The sequence below is a fragment of the Larimichthys crocea genome, chromosome XVI (genome assembly GCF_000972845.2).
Source record: "Larimichthys crocea isolate SSNF chromosome XVI, L_crocea_2.0, whole genome shotgun sequence".
In the NCBI taxonomy this organism is placed as follows: Eukaryota; Metazoa; Chordata; class Actinopteri; family Sciaenidae; genus Larimichthys; species Larimichthys crocea.
In genome coordinates, this window is record NC_040026.1 from 8667491 (window position 1) to 8683611 (window position 16121).

At 38.6% G+C, this 16121-nt stretch overlaps 1 protein-coding gene across 1 annotated transcript; it reads left to right on the forward strand.

Moving 5' to 3' along the window:
- Positions 1-8537: 8537 nt before the first annotated feature.
- On the forward strand, positions 8538-14981 carry LOC104920711 (heparan sulfate glucosamine 3-O-sulfotransferase 2-like). Its single transcript, XM_027289535.1, has 2 exons — positions 8538-9431; positions 13580-14981. The coding sequence occupies exons 1-2, from the start codon at positions 8929-8931 to the stop codon at positions 14196-14198; spliced, it is 1122 nt and encodes a 373-aa protein (XP_027145336.1). The 5' UTR covers positions 8538-8928; the 3' UTR covers positions 14199-14981.
- Positions 14982-16121: the final 1140 nt, after the last annotated feature.

The window sequence follows — 16121 nt, forward strand, 5'->3', positions numbered from 1 at the left end:
AGTAAGCTATAGCTGTTGTCTGAATGATTTTGTTATCCTTAAGCCATCCTAACTGTTTCCCAGCCTTTGTACCAAGCTATGCTAACCAGCTGCCAGTAATGGTTAATAATTTAGCGCACAGAGCTAGGAGTGCTTTCAATCTTCTCATCTAAAGCTCAGCAAGAGAGTGAATGAAATGTCAGAAAGTCCTTAAAGAAACAAGAAACTTGATGTTAAAAATGCTTTGAAGTACCAGTCTGTAGGATTTATTCATTCTGTTTTAGGATACTTGCAGTTTCTGTATCATAGTCCAATAGTTTTACTTTAGTCAGTTTTTCCTTTTTTTCTTTCAGTGTTGCCATATTTTGGAATTGGTTCCTTGTAATTATCAACTCAGTGTCTCCTGAGACCTGAACTGTTCCAGACAAAGTTGGATACATGCCGGGAGTGCTTATTGAAGTCGTGTGCTTGTCTTTTTCTCCTCAGTTTCTACTGATTTGTCTCTTTTATTCTCACGGGTCTCTTCTTGCTTTGATATTTGTTGTTCTCTCTCACACACTTTTTCCACCACTTCTTGCTTTTTGTCTTTTCATTTATAGCCTCTTCTCCGAAACTCCATATCCTCACAAACATACACATCAAACATGCCCCCTTTTGGCCAATGGCCAGCATATGCTCGAGCCATCTTGGTTCATTTGCATGTTTCATTTTCATTTCTCAGGCAGTTTTCCCATGTCTGTTTTGTTTGATGGATATTTGATTCTCAGAATCATGGTGACATATTAATTTCAGCTGCATTTAGTAGTATAACAAAACAAGTATGTCTAAACTGTGTGTTAATGCTGGGTTAAATGCAATGCTTAAATAGTAGCTCTTCCTACTGTTGTTTTATTCAACAAGACACAGTATAGGTGTAATAACTGGGTTATTACTTAATCAGATTATGCTATAAAAAAGAGAGGCTCTAATCATGTAAATCCTTTCATGCAGTGAAAAGTATATAAACAGATATTCAAAGAGAACACTCACGTGACTAAAAAAGTCTCCCTTCAATGTCTACCTTTCTACATTTTCTTAATTTTCAGCTGTATTTACAACACCAATGGGTACACATCTGCTTTTTCTCTTGAACAAACTCAGACAATATCAACCAGTTATAGGACAGAATCACACAAAGTAGCTTGTGAAACACTTTGAATATTATGAATACATGTGACCAAATATCCAAAATGAGTCCCACCTCTAGCGGTGTATCCAGTTCTCTTTATGTCCATCTGTAAATATATTGTAGTGGCATTGGCAAAAAGAAAGCCAAGAGATGATTTGGAGAAAAGGCAGCCCAGTGGGGTCATTTATTTGTGTAGAGCAATACACCAAGAAAACCAAGAGAAATGTGGAAACACTCTCACATTTAAAATCAGCAGAAAACAGCGTTAGGCAACCTCCACCAATCTGATACACGGCAATGAGCCACGCAAGTTACTTCTGGGCAGCTGGTTATGTCACCACTCTTTGGCTCAGCTTCATGGTGCTAGTCTTTCAACATTGCATGGCTTTTTGTACTAATACTAATAACAAATAAGAATAACAAGGTCACTTAGACCTGTCATTGCTCAAGTAGGGTTTTTTGTTGCAGAGGCAAACAACTAGAATTGTTCCTGGAAAATGATGCTTTACTGTTTATTAATAGAATAAACAAATGTTCACATCTTCAGTACAGATCAGGATAGGGCAAGTACGTAAGCTCCATCAGTGAAGTTACGTATGAAAGTTGTTCATACCAGAGTGTATTTTCTGAATAACATGCTGTCAGACAAATAAGCTTTTGGTTGTTTGTATGGATAATAATGGATGAATAATAATCTTAGAAAGAAAGAAACAGAGCTGGCTCCAAATGCTTTTGAAGGTAATGATTTTGTTTTGCAGATGCACTGAGCAGGAGCTACTAAAAAACACAGAGAGATTGATGACACTATTAAAGGGTGGACAATCTTGTGTTTACCAGCTACAGAAACCGAACCTCAACCTTACACCCGAGAAAAGAAGAAAACTAAAAATCCCCATTATCAAATACAGCTTTAAGAGCGACAAAATGTTCCACAGGAAGAACAGCTCTACTGGGATTAGAGTAAATTTACAGCAGAGGACACAAAGATAAGTGGGGTCTCCTTACAGTCGGGAGCTTGATGTTACAGAAAATATATTAGTGACTACAGTATAATGTATGTCAGGACAACTTAGTGTCATGATGATGCATAATGACACAGAATAAAATGGCAAAGAAAGGTTTTAATATACAACACAGACCTTGCCAAAAATCTGTGTAAATACATCCAGAGCTTTAACCTTGCACTAGAAGATTACTATTCCGGGCTCATGTGAATTAACAAAGTCAGCAAGACAAAGCATCAGACCACCATACAGATCAGCATACGATTTACAACATATCCCAGGGGAATCAGTGTCCAACATTGTGCCAAGCTGATGCTTCAGCAGAATTTGCACACTTCAGCAAAGCACACTTCATCATTAAAGTACCCTCAATCAAGAGCAGAGGGGAAATTAAGGCAGCAGAGTGGCTGCTGCAAAAGCCAAAGGCAGACCACCGTGACATTATACAATGTTAACATTATCACTGTGGACATGTTAGCGTGCTGATCCTCTAATATAATAACCTACGCACAGCTCCAAGCGTATCATGTTTCACAGTGACCAGCAGGGGAAAAGTCAGATGAATGATAACGGGATCAATGTAACTGCAGGGGATTGGATTCTGCAGCTCCACCTCTGTTCTCCTGATTTCCAAGGGGCCATTGTGCAAAAGTCGGGGGCTACAACACTTGGACTTGCCAACAACTTCAGTGAGTTTGTTGCTGCCAAGAAATGAGCCAAGATAAACAAAGACCAAGAGTGTGTGTATGCAATAGATTACTTTATTTCAGAATTTACAGCCTACAGTCTGTTTTGAAGCTTATGTGAACCTAAATAGTGAAATTACACTCAATGAAGCAGAAATAAAATCTTATAAGCCACTTGCACAGTCATATATTGTAACAACTGAACAGCACAGGACTGTTTAACCATCATGAACATTAAAACAGAGAAATACTGAGGAGTCACATCCATGTATTAACACCATAGTTCAAAGAGTTAAAGAGCATTTACGCAAAGCTTGGTTGGTTAAACTGACTTCTCTTCGTTTTTCTTCAGTCCAACAAAAGATGTCTGTGGAATCCTTTTCTGTATTTCATTTTTTTAATTCATTTCGATTTTTTATTCTCTTCCTTTCCTCCTTTAAATTGAAGACTATAATAATTTCTTTTTAAGGCCCAACTGCAAAAAAGAAAACTGTATCATAAATCTTCATACAAAAAAGAGAAAGAAATGTCCATATATTTTCCAAATATCCAAAATAAAATATTTGTATTCCAATCTATATACTACACCTGACATAACAGTATAAATATTCTTTTAAAGTCAGTATAATTGATCAAATGTTTTGTCTGGAGTAAATGTTGAATTGCAATATTTAGCATATACCATAATAAAACTACAAAGGATGTGATTACCTCTTTACGGACTGTCTTGACTGCCTTTTTATTGCGAGGGCAAGACAAAAGTCCCTTATTCTCAAAAAACAGGCAGTCCACCAGGAGGATGACACCGTCGTAGGACTGTTCTCTGTGGCTTGGTAAAGTGTAGTCCTTGTCAAAAGTGTGATGCATCGCCACCAGAATCATTTTCTTACATTCTTTGGCTTTGATAGAAATAGAAAAATACAAATCATGGTTTGCATTCAAAAGACAATACATGGTATAACATTTTTATTTGCCCTGTGTCTCTGCATGTTTACCTTGGGCGCTGGTTATCGCTGAAGTAATGTCAGTCTCAAAACGACTGACGATGGGGCAGAAGACAATAGACACATCACTCTCGTCTACTGTTTCGACTTTCTTTGCACCTCTTTTGGTGAGCTTCTTAACGAACAGCTTGTACGATCCCAGAGTGTTTCCGGCTTCATGTATGAAAATCTTTTTCATCTTTGCCATGTTTCCTGAAAAAGTAATAACAGGCAAACTTTTACTTGACCATAATTTCTGCTTGGCAGCCATTTTTAACAACTCAAAACACATACTGAACATTATCATCTTGATACTCTTTTCATAATTTTATAGAATATCCTATAAACACACACATGGTGTTGTGTTCTGACATCAGAAAAAAAAACTTCAGCTGACAGAACAAGCTCTTATATGTTTCATATCTGTGATGGTTTTGACTTTTCACGCATCTGTTACTGTACTTTTATAAGAGGTCCAACAGGAAGTCAATATACTATATATTATTAAAATATGAATGCGTTTTGCAGCTCTTCTTGTGATTTTTACACATACACGTTGTTAAAGCCAAATTATACACAATTTTATTGTTCACCATCCTCATGACCTTATGACCTACCTCCAATATTCAACAAAGGTTTTTAAAATGGTTTCACAAAAGGCAATGAAACAATTAGATGCAACAAAATCACCAGCAGTAGAAAGTAACTAAGTACATTCACTCAAGTGTTGTATTTAAGTACACCTATAATGATTAAGGAACTTTACAACTTTATTTCAGTAGACCCATTTGATGCTACTTCATATCTGTACTTCCCTACATTTCAGAGGGACATGTTTATTTGACAGATGTGGTTACTTTTCAGATTCAAATTAAACAATGTATTATACTAAAGATTAAACCCGTTTCTAACATGAAATAGTTGAAACTCCTCAACCAGGGAAAACAGTAAAATGCTGCTTTCAAGTTCACAGTCTAATGACGTACATAATTATATTTTGAGATATGAGGCCGTTTTACTGCAGAACAAAATACTTATACACTTGTCACTTTAAGTACATTTTGCTGATAATACTTCATGTAAGTTGTTGTTACTTGTTGTGTATTTTTATACTGCAGTGTCGATACTTTTAGTCAAAGAATTGAATACTTTTTCCACGGAAAATGAACAGACGGTAGACGGATATTTTCCACATTCATCATTTCACCTTTAATGATTTACAAAAGCAAAGTATAATGTTTATAATATGATACAATACAAGTATAATTAGTAGTAAGTAGTCGCTTACCGTTTAGGAAGATAGTCGCTGTTTTGTTTTGTTATCCAACAGACAGGAAACACAATGTTTGGGCTTTGAAAGCTTTCACTTTCACTTAATGTTATTATACGTATTTGAAATGCCGCACTGTGGGTGCATTACCATAACCTGGCCACCAGGTGACAGTATTGTGACACTATTGGGCATGTACAGGAGTGACGTTACTGGGTCTACACAGAAGCCATATACTATATAAAAGTAACTTGTCAGAACCACCTGATATATTTATAACAAACCAGATTTTTGAGATTTCATCAGACATATATAATTCAAATATAATGTGTTGTGACACTCATGTCTGCTTCATTTTCTTTTTTTAGCCTATACTGAAAAACTGATAATGTGCCTGGCTGAAATCTGCTCAGGATATACAGGATTATAATGACTAAATTACTACAACTATATTCTACTTTTGCAGCTCTTTACCTCTGAGAGGGTTACAGGATCTGCAAAGCCGGTATTCATTTCATTATCTCTAGTTCAGCTACAGATACCAAATGTACTGGTTTATAGTTTCTGCTTTAGCATATCAGCATCTTGACTACTTGAGTGCCTGAGGCCATGACTAACCTGATTAATTTGAGTAGCCTCTATCTAATCTTTTTTTTATTTTTCATAACTGACATTCTGACACACAAACATCACTGTGATTGCATGTGTGTCACTAAACCAAGCAGTACAGTGTGTGCATTGTTTTACAGAGGGGGTGTAAACTGTATCCGTGGGAGTGATTCTTCATCCATCTGTGATGTAAAGTTGTCTGGATCATCTATTTCTGCTCTCAGCATCTGATCAAAGTCAGGACGAGCTGACGTTTCCCTCTCAGGCTTCACTTGCCTCTGACAAATGAGCAGTGCTGCTGATGGAGTGGTCAGACTGTGGCCGTTATTCAGTGATCTCTGAAAGAGGATCAACAATATTAGGAAAAACACATTCAGGTTTCAAAGACACATGGTTTGTTTTCCATAAAACGTACATCATGTTCTGTCATACCGGGAGTCTTTGGAGATTTCAGGAATTGAAGAATCACCCTTGGGTGCAAACTTGTGCTAAAACCAAGCTTCCTTCAAAATAAAATGTAATTGTCTTCCACAGGGGAGATGCATACTTTGCTATGTGAGATATTTGTCTGTATAAAAAGATGGTAAAAATTAATTGTCGCTTCTACCATAGTACATCAGTCTCAAAGGATGACGCTCTATTCATTTAATAGCCTAAAACAAGACATATGTTTTGTAAATTAAGCTCATGGTAAACTGATTTTGAGTATCAGCCTCTATGGTAAAAACAAGCTGCAGGAACAAGCCGCACACTCAGCAGAGGTGATTATAACATTTAATCACTGAGTCCTATCGCCAAAGCTTTTCTGGCTTCTCACACCCAAGGTTTGATTTACCCGCCCTCTTCCTGAGGAAAAATCTCATTCACTAGACGGATTGCTGAGCGGGCCTCTCCGACCAGCCCCTATAAATCATTCTTTAATCAGAGGCCTCTGAGATTGGGCGCAGACACCCGCGGGAGCACCACTGTGACACCTCAACTCCTCCCTCTGCGTCTCTCCAGTCCTGGGAGTTTTTATCCTCTACTGTTTCCTCCCCAGGCTTGTCTGCATTTGTATCAGTCATCAGGAAACTAAGAGGGATGACCCGCCTGCACAGTCTGCTCACACCAACAAGCCAACACTTCCTCTGCTTTTAAGGGAATGATGCCAAACAAGACCAGGGACAAGATTACTGCTTTGAGGCTGCAAGAGAAGGCAGGCTTTAGGTCAGGGCTGGATTACTATCCGGGCAAAGCAGTCATCTGCTCCACAGAACACTCTAACAGTTCCTGTATAGTGTGCCAACTGGTTTGCGGTACCATAAGTGAAAAGTGTTTGGGAATATGCATCATAGAGAGGGTCCTACTTTATCAGCTGATATTGAGAGTCTGCCTAGTAGTAATAAATCTAGTCAGCAGACACTGTGTTCATATGTTGCATACCCCTAAATTAATGTGCCAATCCCAAGAATTCAGTATCACAAAAAAAGGAAGAAAGCCAATAACTCTGGTTGTCTGTTGTTGTTTTGTTTTTTCTTGTCTCCAAATTCTAGACAGTCCACAAGAAAGATGACTTTGCAGGAAAGATGGGTGTTTCTGCAACTAAACTTTCATTAAGGGAACTTCATCTATTGGGTCGCTGACATGAACAAACTTGTCTTAGTTGTTTGTTACTGTCACCAGCAGATCTGTTTCTATCTGTGGATCAAGGGCACTTCTGTTGAGTCATGAAAGTGAATGAAAATAACTACTGTATTGAATGTATTACTGCAGTTTAAAGTTTATGTTAGAATAGGCCAAAAAACTGACAGAGTTTAGGGAAGATGACATGTTGATTATCTGTATTAGGGCTGCACCTAATTAATTATTAAAAGAGTAGCTGATTATGTTTCTGTCACCTACCTAGATTATTAATCATTTTAGCTCCACTGAGTATTAACAATGACTGATAAAAAGCTACTAATGAAGTATCAACATTACTGATCTGAGGTTCCAAGTTTATTTTTGAACTCTTGAAACAGCAATTGAGAAACCATTCTCACCATGAGGTCTTCCAGTGTAGCTTTTCTGGAGCTTTTGATCATATCACATGATCTTCATCAGCAAATGGAGTAAGCCCAGTTGTCACTGAATTATAGATGTTTCAATTTAACGTTTAAATAAATTATTTTGTTCTTAAATTTATAATGCATAAATGTATTTTCCTGAGGACTGATTTTAAGCACTGGCTGAAGTAAATGTCAAGTGACAGCTAGTTGATAAAAGTTAACACATGGACAAACCATGAAATAAAAACCAAACCTGAATATCCTGAAATGTAACCTGAGATAAACAGAACAGAGTCGTGCTGATAAAGAAGAAAAATGCTGCATTAGTTAAGATGATCTGCGTCCCACATTGTTATGTTGTTGCCTCATATGTGCCTTCCAGTTATCTTGCACAAAAAAACTCCAGATAACTGAGATAACTCAGCTCCTTCTGGATGGGCATGTTACTGTGGCTTAACAAAATATTAAATCATGAATGTTTATGGGTGTTATTCACCCCGGAGTTGGTGTAAATGACTCTTGAAATTTAAGATATATTTGATGAAATTTCACAACTATGTCAGTCTATTCTGATCACATGTGGTGCTTCATCCTCGCCACTTATACCAGCCACATGTAAACTCATTCAAATTCTGAATCTCATCTTTTCTGGGAAAAACATTCACATATGGGGGTGCATTCATTATACTAACCTTAAATGTTTACTATGCAGCAGATATGCCTGCATGTTGTGCCAAAAAAAAGAACCAGTATGATGAGAAGTGGGTAAAGTCAGATGAGAGAGGAGAGAGCTTTTTTTTTTTGAAATGCAAAGCTGCCCTGACGTCACCGTGTTGAAATATTTGTCTGTCGCTCAGCCGGTTTGGAGCTGTCAGAGAGCGCACACCCTCCGCTTCTTACTCGTGCGTGATGACCATGGAGACGTCCAGGAGTTTCACAGGAGGATGTCATTTCCAAACTCAGCGCGCAGAGAAGGACGCCTTTTCAATTAATGAACTGAGAAGATGGATTGTGTTAATATGCTCCGCGATGAAGTGATGGAAGTGATGATAACCAAACCACAAGGCGCAGAAGTTGCTTGTGTTTCTGCTTTGGAGACAGTGGACAGTTCAGCCACTTGAACGACTAAAAACAATCAGAAAGGACGGAGCGATACAAAAAAATCTATTAGAAAACCATGCACTGTTCATATCAATGGAGAGATGGCATGCGTCCTCCTCTTCAGTCGACTTCTTCCCTTCTCGCACCGGCTCACAAGATCATCCATATGCTTATTATCTCTTTTCCTTTCATATTTGTGCTACTGTGCACTATATCCTGCCGATACCATCATGCAAAAGTCAGGTGATCCGACGCCCAGCTGTCAGCGCGCCCTGGCCGATGGATCCGAAAGGCGCATTCAGAAATCTCTGTCTTGCATTTTGCCGTTGGATGTAAGACCGAGCAGTGTTGAGGCATCTCGGCTGAAATCCGACCAAAGACCTCCGTCGACTCTCCACATCGTCAGGAACGACACGCCCAGTCCTCCCATGAGCAATTTAAAGTTTGGGAATAAAAAGTTACCAAATGCCATCATAGTTGGTGTGAAAAAAGGTGGAACCAGAGCTGTTCTGGAGTTCATAAGAATCCACCCCGACGTGCGAGCGGCTGGCACCGAAACACACTTCTTTGACAGGAACTACGATAGGGGACTGGAGTGGTACAGGTAAGAGCGCGTCTCACCTGTACAGGTGCGTGGTCAAGTACTCTAAACCTGAAACAGAAAGCCTGCAGATGACACTGCAGTTTGATCAGGTTTGGTGCCAAGAAAGCAGAGATTGGTGATTTGCTGATGTGCTAATTGTAAGTGTTTCTACACTGTGAAGAGTTCAAACTGAATTGCTGTACACTAGTGACTGTTTTGCAGTCCTGTAAGAGGGATGAGTAATGAGCAGCCCTAATTAGTAAAAGTGTAGCCATTTGGCAGAGACCCTCAAAGACTCCTGGGAGTCTGTGGACATTTAAGGCTGATGGTCAGCTGTGTTTCTATCATCCTAAAATGTCTGTACACAGGAGGCCTGTTCTCTTCAGCCTATAACTGAATGATGAGGATATAAAATCATGTAAAATGTGCTTTTCATTGCAAGATGTGAGTATTTTGCTTTGTAATATATGATGATGATGTCAATATCTGGCCTATATATATTTTTTAAATTGTCTTTGTAAGCCTTTTTCCTGTTCTTTTGTCGGGGGTCACTAATAAAATAGCTATATAAATTCAGTAGTGCTTGAATTGTATCTCCAAAAAACAAAAACAAATCAAAAATAAATTCAAAGAAAAGCAAAAGCTGAGGGAAATGGTGGTCTCTGTCGCCTGCCAGTTATATAAGTAAAAGTGCCTCTGAAAATTAAAACCACTTTTCACATTAAGTCAGCTGCTCGCTGTCAAAAATGTGATTTTTCTTAAAAGTCCCCTTGGTGCCTCTCTGTTTACAGTATGTTTTGAGGTGGGTAAACATGCTGGGGTGTGTTTTCTGCAGTCTCTCGACTCATTTCGCATTCGTTTTCCAAGAAACTTGGAAGACCTGTGCTCTGTTTACAGAACAGTGGCCCTGTTTTTTTGATGTACTGTAAAGCAATTCATCAGATTTCTCATAAAATCCAACCTCTCGAGGCAAACAGTATAAACTGAAGTGTGCACGCCCGCCGCAGCTGGCAGGCCTCTGCGCTACTGCCTTGTTTGTATATGGCAATTAAACTAACATCTCAAAAGGAATGTTATAGCACATGATTTATTTATTGATTGCTTCTACTTGAAACACTTTTGAACTAAGTGCATCTAACTAGAAGAGTTTCTATATACTGTATATATCACATGCATAACAAAATCCACATGATTATTTAAACTCCTTAATTACAGATTAGGACCAGAAATATGTTCTGGTTTAGTTATGAAATATACAAACAGACGCACAGATCAACTTCCAAATACATTTTCATGTTAATGACTGGCTGTCATGCAGCCAGCAGGAGGGATGTGTATCAGTGGTATTATGAAATGAATATAGACTGAAAGTATCTCCACTAATTGGCAGTTTTCAGGACAGTTGGCTGACACCCATTTATCTCAGCAATGTGTGAGATCCAGATGTGAACCCTCGCCTATTACCGTAGTTTGATTGTCAGCTGCCGAAGCTGCACAGAAAAGGTCAAATGCCAGCTCGCTGAGGATATCTGTCAAAACAAACTGTTGCTTCTCAGAAACTTTCCTGTAGACAGTAATCAATAAAGGCCAGACTATTGTTTTGAATAGTTTCATTCTCAATATGCAGTAGAATGTGCTCCGTGCATGTTTTTGTGTTATTATATTAAAACTAAACAAGAGAATAAATAAAAAAGGAGGTGTGATAAAGATCCCTGAAGTCAACTTGCCAAGCATGGATGCGTCAGAATGTGACCCGACCGGTCAGAACAAATGAGATGAAATGTATTGACCCTGTCTGAGCAGTGCAGCGTGGAGTTCATTTTCCAGGTGTTTAAATCAACTTTACTCTGTAGTACAGTGTAATTTAGCTAGTCTACCAACAAAAATATCGACCAGTTTAAACATAATTCATCATGTCAGTCAAGTAACCATCCGATGCATCATTCAAATTCATGAGTTATAGCCTCTGGGTGAAGGATCCCAACATTTCGGAAACAGTGCCTCCTAGTGGTACACTAGTTTTTTTCACGCATAGTTCCCACCAAATTTCTGGGATAACCTTCCAGGCACCACTAGTAATTTTCACTATTCATACATGTTGGTTTACTCAGGAACATTTCAGTCTTGTGCCTTTTGACACTTATCTTCGGCAATGCTAGAACAGACTGGGCAAAGGGAAGTCCAACAGATGGCGCCCTCTGTGCGGACTGAGAGGAACTTCCTTTTTTCTGAATCCGTCCAGTTTCCAGACATTCCTGAAAAACGATGCTTTGTTGCAAACAAATGATCTTAAGGTGCTTATTTGTCTAATCAGCATTGGCAAGACAGACAACAAGTAAACAGGTCTCGGATTCAAATGAGTTATGAGTCTTGTGATTGGTTGACTCGTTCCACATGAAAGCATCTGTCGTCAGGCGGACGTAACTCTCTGCACACTCTTCCCTGCAATTTTATTCAAGCACAGCCATACAGGCACTTCACCATAAAGTCTGTGTAAAGGCAATTCTGAGATTTCTTTCGAAATACATTAAATAGGTTGGAAAATAGTTGCTGAAAACATATATTACTGAAAATGTGGAGTCAGAGGTGAAAACAGTTTTTCAGTCCGGGATTCTTTGGGCAGAAAATCATCGTGTTATTACTTTTTTTGAACAACATACTCTTGTTTAAAGGGTTAGTTTGAGTATTTTGAAGTGTGGTTGTATGAGTTTTCTGCATAGTCAGTGTGTTACCTGCAGGAGACAGCGGTCACTGTGCTCCCAGTTTGGAGAAGCAGACAGGGATCCTGGCACAGAGGCAGAGCTATGCACTGCTGTGAACAGGGTCAGCAGAAAATGTGTTTTAGCCAGAAAAAAGGCCCACCTCAACAGAATGATTATCCGTTTAAGCGTGTGCTATATTAAGAATATTTTCACCACTTTACCTTGCCATCAGACAGCCTTATTCTTTGGCACTAAACATAGAACTCCAAACTGTGAAACAGATCAGCTGTTTGGCACAGAAAGTTGTGACATCGGATTTCAAGATTTCAAAGACGTGTGTGTGCTTGTGTTTTCCTGGCTGTGCCACTGTAACTCTGATCCTGTTGACTGCAACGTAATACAGTGCACGGCATGTGTAGGAATGCTGAAATACGGTTAGTGCCAATGAAAAAGGCTGCCTTAAAACAAGATGCCTAATATAGCGTGAGCTTAAATAGATGTTGATCTTTCTGAGGTGGGCCTTTTTTATGTGACTAAAACATGTTTTTCTGCTGACCCTGTTCACAGCAGTGCTTTGCTCTGCTTCTGTGTCGAGATCCCTGTCTGCTTCTCCACTACTTGGGGTGAGCTGACCTCCATCTACTGTAAGTAACATACTGACTATGCATAAGTACCTCATACAACACTACTTCAAAATGACTATCCCCTTAAATCTCTCAAATGTGAATATTTGCTCTTTGTCCTAAAATTTTAGTCAATAAACAATTAAATGAATATTGATAACAAGACATTTTATGACGCTTCTTGGAAATTGCTGGTTATATAAACTAAATGATAAACTGATTCATCAAGAAAGAAATCACCAAATAATCGACATGTATTGCAGCCCTATTTACAAGCTATTTTTAGATTCCTGTCGACCAACTTCAAACTTTTACTCTGTGAAGACATACCTGTTCAAGTCATTTTTTTTTTTCAAAGACTACAGTGGCCTAGTTTGAGGACCCTGAAGTAACCTAACAGAGTCACTCTGCTATATGTGTTCTGTTTGCATTCATGGTGATTTATTACTCTTGAACCATGCTGGGCTGATGCACAGGAGAGCTGTCTGCGAGACAAGTCTCCTGTGACAACAGAATACTCTGACTTTGTATCAGTGCTCCTATTATCATTTACATCGAGAAACTGGGTTCATGGCCGAGCTGGAGCTTCTCAGTTGGAGTGGTTTTGTGCCTTTGAAACTCACTTGTGTAATCTGCCCTAAATAGACATCTAAAACATGTTTTTTCCTTTTGACAGACTGAATGCAAGGACGTTATGTCCTCTGTGTCTAAATCAGTTAGCCTTCCTGTTAATTTAAACATTTCAAAACCACGAGTAAATAGAAAACAATTCATGTGAATATCAATGAGAAACTTTTACAGTATTTTACTGGAACTCTTACTTGTGTTTTCATCTTTTATTCAGAGGTTTAATGCCAAGGACTCTTGAAAGCCAAATCACGATGGAGAAGACGCCAAGCTACTTTGTGACAAAAGAGACACCACACCGGATCTCTGCAATGTCCCGAGATACTAAGCTCATTGTGGTGGTGCGAGACCCCGTCACTCGTGCAATATCAGATTACACCCAGACTTTATCCAAAACTCCAGATTTGCCGAGCTTCCAGGAGCTGGCCTTCAGAAACCAGAGCCTGGGTATTGTGGACACATCCTGGAACGCCATTCGTATCGGCCTGTACGTTCTGCACCTCGAAAACTGGCTTCGCTACTTCCCTCTGGCTCAGATCCACTTTGTGAGCGGAGAGCGTCTTATCACAGACCCAGCAGGGGAGTTGGCTCGAGTGCAAGACTTCCTTGGGTTAAAGCGCATTGTCACAGACAAACACTTCTATTTCAACCGCACCAAAGGCTTCCCCTGCCTTAAGAAGCCGGAGAGCAGCGGCTCACCCCGCTGCCTGGGCAAGTCCAAAGGCAGAACTCACGTGCAGATAGACCGAGATGCAATAGAGCAACTGCGAGACTTCTATAGACCGTACAATGTCAGGTTTTATGAAATGGTTGGTCATGATTTCAAGTGGGAGTAGGGGTATGAGACTTTTTTTTCAAATGGTACAAGAAATATTTATGTATTACACAGATGCTGTTGGTTTACAGTAATATGTCATACCTAAGGTGTATAGCTAACTATAAACAGTCTCCAGACAATTTCCAAGTGAAACAGGCTACAGCACAAGCAGTACTATTCTTTGAAGTGACACTAATGAACAGAGCAAAATCTAAGATGACATTGCTTTTGTACTTGTAATGATGAGTTACCAGCGAGCATCATCGTCCTGTTTGTTGCTAGAAATAGTCATCACTTCAGCTTCAGGATCACATGATTTCTGCTGCTGTTACTGTGTATTATTATTGCTGTCTAGATTCATCAACTCCTGACTGGTTTATTAAAAAAAAGAGAGAGAGAGAGAGAGAGAGAGAACTTCCAGGGAAAAGGATTAGTTCCTCTTAAAACCTGCTTCACTAATCAAGGCAGTGCCTGAAAGGAAGACCTTGGAAAATGTCAGTGAAGTCTTCAGGGAGAGCGGAGTTAAGCTGCAGCACTGTGGTGATAAATCTGAAATGTAAAGCCATAACACAAGTATGAACCACCTAATGTCACTTACTGTCGGTCTTATCGGTTTCTATACGGGGTGAAAGGTTTTCTTTCTCATTCTTTCCGGCATAAATCAGATAAGTTAGTATACGCTGTAACGTTCTGCACTTCACTTTGTTGTCTGTACTTCATTTGAATAAAACAAACATGTTTATATTTTTGTTAAAGAAAAAAGTATTTAATCACTGCTTGTCCATGAACTTCATTAAATGAAACAGAAGCACAAATACATTGATGAAATGAGTAATTTTGTGTCATCTGAAACCTTGACATTGATGAATTGCATTTTTTATAAATGCACTTTTTTTTTAATCCCTTCTAACTCCCTGCATTTGCTTGATTTTCATAAAGCCACACAGTGAATCAAGTGATGGAAAAACCTGTGACATGATTTGTAATTTGACTCTGTTAGAAAGCAGTTGTCTCTCTACTAGAGCTCCCTTTTCATATCTCGCTGGTAAAACTATGGTTTCAACACATCAGAGCACTTACACTTGTAGTGAAAACAGGTTTACTGCATTCTGTAAGGTTTGTTGTGTGTCTCGGCGGTGGTAGGTGGATGAGTGGGTGTAGGTGTGAGGAATTTCAATCACTGTTGAAAGACAAAGCAAGGAGCACCTAGTTGTGGCAGGTTATCAAATAGATTCTGGGACTGCATGTCACATGATTGCAGTAAAAGTTTAGATTTGGCTGCATGGTATGAATACTAAAGCCAAACTGTCTGTGCTTTTGAGCCAGACACAATAAAACAAAGGAACAACTGCTTTCATGTAACTTGTGATTTGAAGCAGCGTGTAGTCCATGTCACACAACATGATATTATAGGTAACACACAGTACACTTTATATGTGTAATAATTTTGTATACCAATAATATGTTGGTAGATTAGGTAATAAGTGTGTTTAAAATCAATGATTACTTCTTTTTTTTTTTCAATTTCAGAATTGCAGGTTATAGTGATATTGTTACTAGGTAACAAGGTAGGAAAAATGGGACAATAGTGTTAATATTGAAAGGGAATTAAATTCTATTTTATTTAAAAATTAGGACATATTTATGAAAAACAACTACTTTTGGATTTATAGTTTAAAATGATATTTTAAATGTAGCGCGTGCTAATTATATATTTTAAAATTATGATAAAATACAGGGGAAGAGTAATGTAGTGTAATGCTGGTTACTCTTAGCATTAATTGTTATTATTAATTCAATTGTGTTAATCCTCCCACTAAACATGAGAAAAATAATAAGGTAATCTACAAAATAATAATCAAAGAAATAAATCTCATTGTACATTCTTTTTCTCTTCAGATGAAAAGTCCTCATTTCAAAGGTTATGAAAAAAATAAATCCC